A 13,313-nucleotide genomic window follows, 5' to 3' on the forward strand; every position below is an offset into this window, starting at 1 on the left:
CTCACTTTGGCACAATCTGTTACGCAGAATTGAAGACACCTAACTTGATGCAATCGATTAGAAGCTACTTGCAAACTTAATATTTGACTGTGTTATTTATATGCAGGGAATGTTTCTGGAGGGTGGGGTATATGGGTATTGTTATATGTGTTTTTCAGAAACTTGAAAAAAATGGGTTTGTGTTTTTTTAGTAGTGCGATTCTTTCTGGTCGCAAAAATCCCCGAGCATTCCTTTGAGCTAGCCGAGATCTCTGGCAGTTGTCCTGGCAGGAGTAGGAAAGGAGCAGAAAAGCCACACCACCCGCGCATTACCTTCGGGGTCTGGTGCTGAGCGTGCGCTGCGAGGCTTAGCAACTGTCTCAGGGCAAGCGTGATGGATGGTATAATTGCGTGTAGCGAGGATGGCAGCCAGAGAGATCTGGAGCCTCTGCGGGCAGCTCGCAGGACTGGAGCGGGGGGGGGGGCGGGTGGACAGAGGCCAGCTGGAGCGGAGAAGCTGCGCCCATTCGGGCCCCCCTCCCCTTCGCTCCTCTCTTCCCCCAGGCTGATTTTTTGGATAGACTCAATGGGAAAGGAGATTTCGGGAAAGAGGGAGGGGAAAGTTCCTCCAGCAGGCGACAGATTTAAAGTCCCGATAGGCGTCCGCGGATTCTGTTTGGCTGCGCTGCCTTTACGCAAAAGCGGCGAGGGGTTTCGCTGGATTTCCTCTTCTTTAAAGGCTTCAGGATGGCCACCAGGTGGGGGGCAGAGAGCCGAGCCGGAGAGCTGGAGAGAACTGTAGGCTCCTGAGTCGGGGGAGCGGGGGAGGAGAAGGAGGAGGGGGGTCAGAGAGGGGAAAGAGGGAGGGAGGGAGCGCTGGGCTTGTGTGAAACAGAAGAGAGGCAGACAGACGGAGAAGGAGAGAAAGGGAGGCTTGCGCAGGGAAGGAGGGAGGGAGGGATGCTCAGGGACCGCTTCCAGATCGCCGAGGAGGTGGCCCAGGAGGAGCAGCTTCCATGAGCTCCGAGATCGGGGCCCCGGTGCCTCGCAGCCCGGCCTTGATGAGCCAGCAGCCGCCTCCGCCGCCCTCCGCGCTGGAGTCGTCCAGCAACGGCAGCAGCAGCAACAGCAGCGCTTCAGCGTCCGCGCCGTCGAAAGCCAAGAAAGCCAGCTCGGGGCTGAGGCGCCCGGAGAAGCCTCCTTATTCCTACATCGCTCTTATCGTCATGGCTATCCAGAGCTCGCCGTCGAAGCGGCTGACGCTGAGCGAGATCTACCAGTTCCTGCAGGCGCGCTTCCCCTTCTTCCGCGGCGCTTACCAGGGCTGGAAGAATTCGGTGCGCCACAACCTGTCGCTCAACGAGTGCTTCATCAAGCTGCCCAAAGGGCTGGGCCGGCCCGGGAAGGGCCACTACTGGACCATCGACCCGGCCAGCGAGTTCATGTTCGAGGAAGGCTCCTTCCGACGGCGCCCCAGGGGCTTCCGAAGGAAATGCCAGGCGCTCAAGCCCACCATGTACCACCGCATGGTGAACGGCCTGGGCTTCCTCCCGCAGGGCTTCGACTTCCAAGCGCCCCCCGCTGCCCCGTTGGGCTGCCACCCCAACGGCTACAACCCCCTGGACGTGATGCAGGCCGGCGCCTACGAGGCGCACCACGTCCCACACATGTCTCCCAACCCGGGCTCCACTTACATGGCCAGCTGCCCGGTGCCTTCCAACGGCGGCGCCGACTACGGCCCCGACAGCAGCAGCAGCCCCGTGCCCTCATCACCCGCCATGGCCAGCGCCATCGAGTGCCACTCGCCCTACGGCAGCCCCGCGGGACACTGGACCTCCTCGGCTGCCTCGCCCTATCTCAAGCAGCAGGCCCTGCCGCCGCCCACCCCCGCCGCCCCCACGGGCATCCACTCCGGAGTGGCCTCCTACTCGCTGGAGCAGAGCTACTTGCACCAAAACGGCAGGGAAGACCTCTCAGGTACCAAAGGCGACCCGCCCCCACCTCCACCTCCCTAAACACACACGCGCTCAACTCTCCAAACCTTTGCCCACCTAACGAGTAAGCCGAATGGGGTCCTCCAGCTTCTTTTGAAATAGGAAATCAGCCTGTTGACATTAGATAGATGGATAGATAGGCAGAGATAGATAGATGGTAGATAGATGATGATAGATAGATAGATGATGATAGATGATAGATAGATAGATAGATAGATAGATAGATAGATAGATAGATAGATAGATAGATAGATAGATGATAGATATAGATAGATAGATAGATAGATGATAGATAGATAGATAGATAGATAGATAGATAGATAGATAGATAGATAGATAGATAGATGATAGATAGATAGATAGATGATAGATAGATAGATGATATAGATACTCCGCAGATACCCATAACTTGTTCAAAGGAAGCTTTGGGCTCAGTTCTTAAGCATGTTCCTGCAGAAGTACTGTAATAATATTTTATTGTAAACAGGCAGATCTCGTTCTGGTCATTTCTATTTACAACTTAATACATTTAAGAGGTGATTGATCTTCTTAGTCGCCCACAGCTCCAGCCTCGCTCCCACTGGAGGATTTCACTGCCACTAACTTGACTGGTTTGAGATCCTACAGGCGTGATGCTGAGAGCACAATCTCCTGGGAGTAAATGCCATGCAAATGACAATTTTAAAAAAGGATTCAGTTGCAAATGGCTCTGTCTGCCGGGCACGGAATGCTGAACAGTCCGGAACGCGCACTGACACCATCCAGCAACTGGTGCGGATGTGATCCCCACACACCATAGGATGGGTCGCATCCCGTGGGGATTGCAATAAAGCTAGACTAGAGCTTGATCGGGGCCGTTCTCTTGAAAGTGCATTATTTGGGATTCTAAACCTGGGAGGCAAGAGCGAGGAATGGAGGTTAGGGATCCAGCCGACGGCTGACAGCGAGCAAACAAGCTGGCTTGAAAATAATATATTTGGATGAAATCAAGGAGAACATAGGAGTAAGGCTCTTTAAACCAACTTTTTTGGACTTGCAGGCAGGTCAGGGCTGATAAGACGCTGCCCTCCCTTCCCAAATGCACACTTCCAGAGTAAGCGGGGTGCCCATCTCCTTTAGAAACTGTGGGCGCAGAATCAGGAGGTGGCAATGGTTTCTGTGAATTAATCTTGAGCATTGAGATGTGATCGCGTCCACACTTACTTGGAAGTAAGGGCCGCTGGAACCAATGGGATTTATTCCAAGTGGAAGTTGTTTAGATAGGACGGCTTGTTAATGTCTCAGTTCATTACGGCAGTGAAAGCTTCGATCTACAGAGGTTGTAAATACTTTTTTTTTTTTTAAATGTGCCCAAGATGTTGGAGAGGAAGGCGCTGGTTCGGTTTCTGAAAGCGAAACCCTGAACAGGAAAGTGACTAGATATTTCAAGAATACCGAGTGGCTGCGGTCTTGAGCGCACCTACTTAGAATTAAGTGCCAAAGACTGTTTTGGATCGGGATATTAGAGGGCGCCCATCATCGTGGCGTCTGGGCGCATCACGCTCACTTAGGTGACCAGCCGTTTGATTTCTGAGAACGACCCTCTTCATGTGCAGTGTGTGTATTATATATGTATATATCTCGATAGATGTAGATTAGATGGGGGGGGTGCTCCCAGAGGAATGACCTGCGACCTCCAAAACCGTAGGTAGGGTGTTGTTGTTTTTTAATTTTAAAAAGAACACCTCTTCGCGGGGGAAGGCGGGCGATCCCTTCGCTCGCTCAGGTTAAAGTTGTAGCTGTCAGATAACGCTGCCTCAATAACAAGCCCCGATGCTGGGTCTCCTCAGTGTTTTCTCTGAAAACACCAGCTTTGACGTGAGAAAACAAAAGCTGCTTCCAGGGGGGAAAATAGACCTATTGTTCGGAGAGAAGTAGAGCAGCAATTCGGGAGGGCTGGGATGGGAGGGGGGACTTGTAGGAGAGAGATATATGACTTTTTATCCCACCCACCCCCTCACCCGTTCACCCAAAGAATATAGCCGCAGGACATCCTCCTGTGTCTTGGTAAAGGCAGGCTCAATTTGTTGAGCAGAATGCCAGAGATCAAGGTAAACTACAGATAGATTATTTTTACTTCGCTGCCTTATTGCTAATCGTCTTATTTAAATTCGAATCTCGATCATAGCGCCCAGTCGCTGGCTCGGCATTGCAGTTGAGTCACGATTAGTATTATTAGATCGAGATTAACAATTTAGCCAAACAACTCCCCCACCCCTCTAAAATACTGGCGGCTGCAATTCGAAGTCCATGTGTAGCCCACGTTTAGGCATGTTTACTCAGCAGGAAGTCCCCACCGTGTTCAATGGAGCTTACTCTCTGTGTAAATTGCAGCTTTTAGTTTGGAGTTCGCTTCACTGAGCGCAGTGGGCCTTACTCCCGAGGAAGCATGCCTAGGATAGCCTTTTTAAAGAATTTGGCTGCAACCCCAAATATTAAATATGCTCGTCCTATGGTTATGTGGTTAGAATTTGGGAAGCTTTCAATAGGACTTACTGGCGAGTAAGTATGATTAGGATCGCGCTCGCAGAGCGCATCCTGGTATTTTCTTATTCTTTCTTTCTTTCTTTGGCGTGGTATAATAGATAGATAGATAGATATAGATAGATAGATAGATATAGATAGATCCAGCCACAGTTACTCCCATTGACTTCAACGGGGATGTTAGACACGTGTTTTTAAATCTCTCCCGGCGAAATCCGCGGGGAAAGGGCTTTTACTTTGGCTGGATCGTGTCCGTTTGGAATAAAGTGAAGCGCCTGGCGAGCATGACATACCACAGCCTCTTTCCTGCAAGTTTCTTTAAAAAAACAAAAAAACCTTTTCTCAGCCCTGATGATAGCGAAGAAAACATAACAAATCTCAAAAAAGGGTCTCATTACCACAGCGGGAGCAAAAGAAAAAGAAAAAATACCCTGGAGGTTTATAGCCATCTAATTGAAAAAGAGGGAGAAATATTATCTGCATACAGCCTGAGGGATGAGGCTGGGGGGCGGTAAATCTATTCGGATTTTCTTTTCAAACCGCAAAAAAAAAAAGGTGCTAGCGTGAGACTCAGACCCGTTTCTATAACTGGAAGGAACTGCTCTGTTGTTGTTTTTCTCTCTTCGTAATACGTTGCTTTTTATAGGAGAGAAAAAATATTTCTTAAATAATAATAATAATAAGACTCTTTAGGAAATCTGGGTGGAAGAGAGCGAGAGAGCTGCGAGTGTAAGGCATCGAAATGGGTAAAAGATGTTGGGCTCTTACGGAGGAAATTTTCCAAATAGCCCTTTTAAACGTGGGTCTCGGAGGTTAACTAAACAAAGACAGTCTGGGCTGGACCACACCGAAGGGGATTGGAGCTTGACTTAACCCAGATGAGAGCGAGGTCTTGTTCAATTTTATGGGAATTTCAACAAGTAACAAATACAGACGACCTTGTCCATTGCTTCGCTTTGCTTGTCGGCGACCTGCTGTCAATCATCTGCTGCGCCCAACTCTCCATCTCTCTCCCCCCCCCTCCACCACTAGCGCCCCCTCCCTCTCCAAATCACCTTCCTTTTTAGCTTGGGATTTGGGGAAAGAAAGAAAAAACCAGAGCCCTTCCCTTGTGGAAATGATTGCAGAAGGATCTCTGGAAGTTTGGTTTTGTTTTTTAAACGAGAAGAAGGATGGTGAGGGTTGCATGAAACCGACATCCTAATCTCCCGAGGTAACGATAGGAAGGAAACTTAGATGCAGAATTTCGTTTTACGGAGTGGCCTTTAATTTTATGTTTACACTTTGATTCTGACTCTAAACACAGTCCCGCCATTGGTTTTAATGGTCTCGAGGCTGGGCGTAGGAGAAGTTCCACTGAGTGTAAATGGGACTTTAACTGGTCAGTAATGGATTGGGGTGAAGGAAGATAGTAATTTAAAAGCGCATCGTCTCCCTCCGTAGCCTCATGCAGTTTCCGCATCTAAATCCACCCTTCTTTAAAATGCCCATTTCCTGGATTTTAAAGGACTGCATTCTTTCTCAGAATTATCCAACCGCTTTCTGAACCCAACACGCTGGATCGGAAGAAATCTTTTGCTTCTGCGTCAGGATTATTTCCTGCTAAACATTTGGCAGTTTTGATAAACGCTATTCCCTTGCCGGGGGAGTATAGGTGGAGGCAGCCCGATCCACAACCCACGTCTGAAACCACATTTACAGTGATAACCCTATGCATGTACAGTGGTACCTCGGGTTACATACGTTTCAGGTTACAGACTCCGCTAACCCAGAAATAGTACCTCAGGTTAAGACCTTTGCTTCAGGAGGAGAACAGAAATCGTGTTCCGGGGGCGCAGCGGCAGCAGGAGGCCCCATTAGCTAAAGTGGTGCTTCAGGTGAAGAACAGTTTCAGGTTAAGAACGGACCTCCGGAACGAATTAAGTACGTAACCAGAGGTACCACTGTATGCGTATCTACGTCGAAGTAGGTCTCAGGAAAAGCATGCCCAGGATTGCAACCCTAGCCGAAACTGCCAGCTCCAAGTAGCGCTCAGGTGTTTCAAAGACTCAATAACTGGTTAGGCAGGGATTTCTGCTATTACTTTGGGCTTCTTGGATCCCGTTGAGGAGAAGGTGATCAAAGCACCTTAAAGATGTGCAGGATAGTAGGCCTAAGGAAGCTTGGTTGATGCTTCTCAATCAACCAAGCCAGCTATGCCGATGTAGGCTCTTCAGAGTCAATGGGAATACTCTAAAATAAGCAGGTTGCCAATAGGAAACAGAGTTTCTTAAATCTCATCCGGATTTAAAAAAAAGTTTAATCTTAAGGAAGTGGGGAAGGAAACCCAGAAATATTTTTGAAGTATTTTTTTAAGCATGTTTAGTTGGGGAACAATATGCTATATAAATCCAGCTCCAGTGAAAAAAACCTGCTATAAAACATAAACAGGGAAAGAGAAAGAAAGAAGGTTGCAAGCGCGTTTCCTGGGAAGTAGACAAATCCTAGGCATATTTTCTGGGAGGGAAATTTTTCCCACTTCAAGGAGACACTACAGCAGCGATTGGGGAACCGGTGTGGCCTTTCAAGTGTGGTAGGGCTCCAAGTCCCATCAGCCCCCGCGGGAATGCTGACTGGTCAGGTGAGCTGGGGAGCTGGGGTCCAGCAACAGCTCCTCCTCACCCCAACATCGCCTCTCCAAGCGAGCCTTGGACCCCAGCATTGCAAACGATGCGATTGGGGAGTTGGGTGAAAGAGTGCATCGCAGGAGTATATGAGACTGGAGGACGCAAAATCAGGCCAGGACATCTCAGCTCCCCCGCCCCCAACCCGGTCCTCGCCTGCTAGAAGTAACCTTCATTGATTTGCAATGAAGGCCTTCGAATAACTGCTGCCGGGATCGGCGCCTGCGTCCTGTCAGCCCAGTGGCATTTAGCAACCGAGAAAATGTGTTTAGGATCACGTTCTTAAACGAAACTTTGAATTCCTGGCAGGCAAAGCAATCGAGGACCTAAGGTCTCTGCCCCGCCCGGAATACCAGGCGCTGCGGAGCCGCTTGTTTATGAGCTGACAGCGCTGTAATGTCGGTCCCCAATTGATTTTTATCGGTCAATAAAGCCCCATCAAATCATGCACGGTTTAGTGCCGAGGAGATGCTAAATCCCGGCCTCTCCTGAGCCTCCCTCCCGCTCTCCCCTTAGAAGGGCCGAGCAAGATTGGAAACAGAAGTCGCTTCTCTCCGAGGCTTAGAGGCGAACGGAGCAGAGGGAGGGAGAGGAGGAGGAGGAGGGAGGCGGACATTTTTCGCACACTGTTAAACCAAAGCGAACTGATTGAATCAGAGCTGCAATAAAGCGCACCGGTTTCATTAGGAGCATACCAAGCAGGTTATTAGAAAGACGGAGGAAATCCAGCGAAATAATCGCTTTTACCAAAGGGACCGCTCCGGGGTGAGCAGAGGGGCAGACAGGAGAGAGAGAGAGAGAGAGAGAGAGAGAGAGAGAGAGAGAGAGAGAGAGAGAGAGAGAGAGAGACCCCCTCTAACTATTACTCCGCACAGCCCCCTGGGTCAAAAGTGAAGAAGGCGTTGAGCGGAGACTGAGTTGGGGAGACTGAGAAAATTCAGCAAGGGGCTTCTCCACTTTCGCTCTCGATGGGAGTCCCTTTTCCAACTGCTCAGCTAAAACAACTTTGGGAAAAGAGGAGTTATGGGGAGGGGTATCGATCCGACGCCCTTCTTTCCAGACCCCTGCAGTCTTTTGCATCAGTTGGGGAGATCAGTGAGAAAGGGAACGGTCAAGTCTACCTCTCTGCAGCCCGAGAAACGAAAGCCCCGATTGGCAGACAGAGCTATCCAAAACGGTTCCTGAACAGGAAGGGAGGGAAGAAGAAAAAGAAACTTATTTGTTTATTGCGTTTTTACCGCATCTTTTTCTCCAAGGAGCCCCAGGGGGCGTCGGTGGTCCTCCTCCTGCTCATTTAACCCCACAAACCAACCCCGTGAGGTAGGTTAGGCTGGGAGGCGGTGTCGTGAGTGGCCCCGGGTCACCCAGTGAACTTCCTGGCCAAGTGAGGATTTGCACGCTGGTCTCTCCTAGTCCAGCGCCCTAACTGCTACACCATACTGCTTTTCTGAAGATGCCCCGGGGGCTGCTCTTCATTTACGGGGCACGGGCAGATTGTCCTACTGAGCCCCCTCGTTGCGGTAGGAAAGTTCCTGCAGCTAGCTAGGAAATAATGGAGAGCGGCTCTGGTATTTCCCAAAACACTTCGGTGCCCAACAGCACTCCTGGGTGGAAGGGAAGACTCCCCGCGTCTGGCCACCTCGACCTGACCACTGCGGCCGGATCCACCTTGTGGCTGTAACCGCTCCATGTAAACGAACCCAGATCTTACAGCCCAGGCGTCACACTCTGCGCCAGCGCGGTTTCCAAGCCGCTTTGGTCAAGAGTCGCCCTGTCGGTTCCTTGAAGGGGCTTATTCAAAAGATTTCAGAAATAAAATAAGCAGGTTGTAAACTGAAATGGGGCATCCCACTGGGTCTTCCACGGGAGATGCTCAAGATCCGGATTGCATTCAGTCAGCTAAGAGTACTTCGGGTGAAACTAGGATGTGGGCTTGAGCCTCTGTTGCTGCGCGGAGCCAGCGACAGGCGTGGAGGATGCGCAGCCACGTCCATGCGCATCAAACTGCGCACATCAAGCTGGTACGAGCAGATCCGTCGCTGCAAAAGTTTTGGGCCAATAATCATGGCAGGGATTTTTCTGCCTTTCAGTTGACCGAGATTCGGGAGATTTCCTTGAGATAAATGGCTCCGATGCTTAACAGGATTTCGCGCAGCGGCCTCTGTGGAGTCGGTGATCTCAGGCTCCCCGGTCATTGCTTTGCTATCAATAAGGGTTGCATTAGAAGCATCATAGGATAATATTCTGCTGTGATCTAACCACCTCAACATAGATCACAATCCGAGATTAGCCTTAATAAGGGGAACACAAAACAACTCAGCGCATTTATCATGGGGTTTGGGCAGAGCTGAGTCAGAATCGCGAGAGGTCCACTGAGTCCCATAGGTTCTGAAACTTCCTCTCTCAGAGGGTGGGAGGCTCTTTCCACAAAACTCTCTCCGAATCCCGCATTTTGGCTCGCATTTGCGAATAACAGCAGGAGCTAGAAGCTTACAGCCCTTTCCTTTACTGAGGACCGTAACATTGTACTTCATTGTAATACTAAATGGTTCAGAGGCTTTCTGTGTTGTGAACTGTCTGTGCGAAGGATAGCTGAAAGGCGGTCGACGGGTGCTGCAAACAAGTTCAGCTGGGTAGATTATGCTCTGTCCCTAATTTCTGGGTCAGTATTTATCCCCTGAAAAGGGGGAGCGAGGCGGGAGGACCGCTGGGTCTGGACGCTGACTATGGAAAAGGAAGCTCAATTGAAAATCGAAGTGCTTTACTTTAAAATCAATTGTGTCGTTAGGATCAGGATCTTAATTCATTCGGAGTTCCACATTCCCTTTTTCACTGAACTGTGTGCGGATCCTACAGGCCCAGAATACCTAGGTGTGGAAAAATCGAGGTAAACGGGACAGTGATCCACTTATTGGAGACTGCAGTCTCAGTCATATTTACCAGGCAGTAAGTCTTCTCAAAAATAGTTGGGACTTACTTCGGACTAAACGTCCGTAGGATTGCACTGTGAGAAGCCCTGGAGGCAGTTTGGCGTCCTGCGCGCTTGTGGGCTGATCGGAAGCCAAAGTCAGGAGAGACATATTTAGGCCCCAAACCTTTGGCTTAAAGTGAGATGCGTTGTGAATAGGCATAGTTTGGGCAGCGACAGCCGAGAATGGGTCTGTAGGTCCGCCGCACAGCATTTAAATGCTCGTTAGAACATTTAAAAAGAAGAATAAAAATAAACAAATAAGGCTTTGATTGCCTCTATGAGGAAAGCCAGCTATGCGTCTTCCTCTCCCTTGCAGACTTGCCTTCTTCTGGCTATCAATATAGTTACTATTGCAGTCCGCCTTCTTTCCAAGGCGCTCAAGGCGGCTTACACTCCTACTATCCACGCAATAATCCTGCGGGGATCATGGGAGTTGTAGGCCAAAAACATACGGAGGGCCGAGTTTGAGGAAGCCTGACCTAGGCAGTGGGGATTTTGAAGTCACACCCTTTAACCCTTTGACCACCATACCCGCCCAGTCACACCCCTCAGCTACCCGCCCTGGCTTCTCCAGGGGAACCGTTTGAGCTGTTCTGTGGACTCGCTCGCTCTTTCTCGCTTCCTCCGCAGTGGGGCTGCCTCGCTACCAGCATCACCCGTCCCCGGTGTGCGACAGGAAGGATTTCGTCCTCAACTTCAACGGCATCTCTTCCTTCCACCCGTCGGCCAGCGGCTCCTATTACCACCATCACCACCACCATCAAAGCGTCTGCCAAGACATCAAGCCCTGTGTGATGTGAACAATGACCTTGGGAGCTGGATTGAAAGGAGAAGATTGGGGAGGTTGGGGTGGGAGCGAGAGAGAGAGAGAGATCCAAAGACTTCACCCAAAAGATCACACGCAACGGGAGGACTCGCGCGGATCGAGCCCAGAGGTCCACGCCCAGCTCCGCGAGCCTCTCTTTGTAAGTACAGTGCGCCAGTCACTTAAGGAAAGCCGCGTAAGGGCCGGACGCCCCGTTGGATACGCGCGCTCCTTTTCCGCGGGATCCTAAGCCTCTCCCACTGAGTTCACAGCAGGCCTGCACGTGTTCCCTGCGAAGTAAGCCCGACTGCGTCCAGTGGGGCTTCCCAAGCGTGCAGGATCAGCAACTCTAGCCCCACAGACACATGCGCAATGTTGCAGCTCCATCCTAGAGCGCCAGAATGTGAAACTAAATCCCACCGACTTCAGCTAGGAAGCGGGACAGGTGTGTGGGGGGAGGGAGCGATTCGAGGCATACTTCCTCAGAAGTAAATCCCATAGAGTCCAATGGTTCAGTGTATAGGATGGCAGTCTTAGCCTTGAATAGATCCGCAAGAGGGAGAGGACTGCGATCCTAGACATACACCCGCATCTAGGATGGAAAGGTGGGCTGTAGCGCAGGAAAGCTTATAGCCATGATGATATTAATAAAGAAATAAGCACCCGTCTTTAAGGTGTCAAGTGTACGTTATGTATAGGACACAGCCTTAAGCCTCAGTGAACCCAAGGAGACTTTCCTCTGAAGAAAGCATACTTAGGATCGCGCTGCGTATAACTCAAGCTATAGGGAATGGGCTCCTGTTTGCTTTGTGTGTTTGGATGGAAGGGCAGAAGGTGGTCGCTGCAGCGCCAGGCAGGTTCAGAATCAATCGGGCACATTCCTTTGATAGCCAATATTTTAAAGATGTGAAGCAGAAGGCTAGTTCATATACATATAGTTACATTTATTTAAAAAAATAATAGTCAAAGGCAACTGCGGTTGGAATCTGCCAGCTTTTCAATTACACAGAAATTGAGGGCGGGGGGGGGGGGGAGAGAAAAGAGATGTCCCCTTTTTTATGCCTGACGTCCGTGCAACACAGAAACAATCCGCATTCACTGAGTTCGCCTACTCCATCATCCGAATAAAGCACTTTCGTTTTGAGTCCTGCTTCATTTCAGCTGGAGAGATCTAAGCATTTCAGGGCATTGCAGCACAAGGTAGGCTTCGATTCTGCACGTGTTTACCTGGGAGTACGTGCCATTGGACTCCACGGGGCTTACTCCCGAGTAGAAATATATGGGATGCACCGTGAAGTCTTTGCGCCGCTGAGATTACCTTCCGAGTAAGCTACGTAGGTTCAAGATCACACTCTCCTATTGAAATCAGCGATGTCTGTCACAGAATCGTACCTCTAGCTTTTGAAAATGCAGATTTATTATTCCCTAGTGTCAGCAGAGCCATTGTTTTGCGGGATGCTGTTTCGGCAGCACCAGCCAGTATTAACAAACCTTGTTATAAATTTTGGAGAGGGTGTGCGCTTGTGCGTGGTTGTGTCGCTCTCAAGAAAGTCCCCAGATTCTGTTTGTTTGTGTTTTGTTTTCCAATATTGCAACAATACCACGTTTGGGGTTTAGTTTATTTCCTTTCTTGCTTTCTTTTTTTTTTTTTACTTTTTTTAAAAAAGTGTTTATATCACAGTCTTTTAAAATAATTATTTGGAATAAATCTCGTGTATACTCACACACTATCGCTTTTAAACCGGAGAGTATAATTTGCACTTATGTATAACGTTTGTCAAAATATTGTGATGTACAAACTTGTTGGGGTGGGTTTCTTGTTGATGTGTGTGGTGTGTTTTCCCCCCAATAAAATGTATATGGCCAGCGCGCATTTTCCTTTTCCTCGGCATGCTAAACTCCTCGGTTCTTATACCGAATTATAACAGGAAAAGGAGCGCGCATCTCGCTCCTTAAAGGAAAGGCGGGAATCCGGAGGCGGATCCAGGAGGCGCGGTGACTTCGAGGTGTGTTTTTGTTTTCCGTGGAACGGGACCAGAATTACTTCTCTTGCGGGCTGCAGCGTTGAACAGACGAAACACCCCGTCTATACCCAACGCTTGGTATAGTTTGTCTATTTTTGACATTTTTTTCCCCTTTAGAAGAGAAACGTATTGGGGGAAGACAAAGTATTAAAAATATCAGATTAAAAAAATTCAAACGGAGTATCCTTTCATTTCAGGGCTTTGATTTTTCCTCCCACTTCACCTTCAACAAGTGTTTACACACAGAGAGAATCTAGAAACAACCCATCACACTCCTCTTTGCATTCATTAGACAAAGAATCGAAGCGAGTTATTCCCTCCCTTTTTAAAGGAAGACAAATTTGTCTTCGGGTT

At 49.5% G+C, this 13,313-nt stretch overlaps 1 protein-coding gene across 1 annotated transcript; it reads left to right on the top strand.

Moving 5' to 3' along the window:
* Window positions 1-857: 857 nt before the first annotated feature.
* On the top strand, window positions 858-12,801 carry LOC114601378 (forkhead box protein F2). The gene is made up of 2 exons (XM_077933313.1): window positions 858-1,956; window positions 10,761-12,801. Exons 1-2 carry the CDS (start codon window positions 996-998, stop codon window positions 10,928-10,930), a joined length of 1,131 nt encoding a protein of 376 aa, XP_077789439.1. The 5' UTR covers window positions 858-995; the 3' UTR covers window positions 10,931-12,801.
* Window positions 12,802-13,313: the final 512 nt, after the last annotated feature.

Source organism: Podarcis muralis, chromosome 8 (assembly GCF_964188315.1).
Source record: "Podarcis muralis chromosome 8, rPodMur119.hap1.1, whole genome shotgun sequence".
NCBI lineage: Eukaryota > Metazoa > Chordata > Lepidosauria > Squamata > Lacertidae > Podarcis > Podarcis muralis.

Coding starts and splice junctions, on each gene's coding strand:
- LOC114601378 (XM_077933313.1), top strand. CDS start 996: ATGAGCTCCGAGATCGGGGCCCCGGTGCCTCGCAGCCCGGCCTTGATG. Junction 1,957..10,760: donor CGGCAGGGAAGACCTCTCAG/GTACCAAAGGCG, acceptor CTTCCTCCGCAG/TGGGGCTGCCTCGCTACCAG.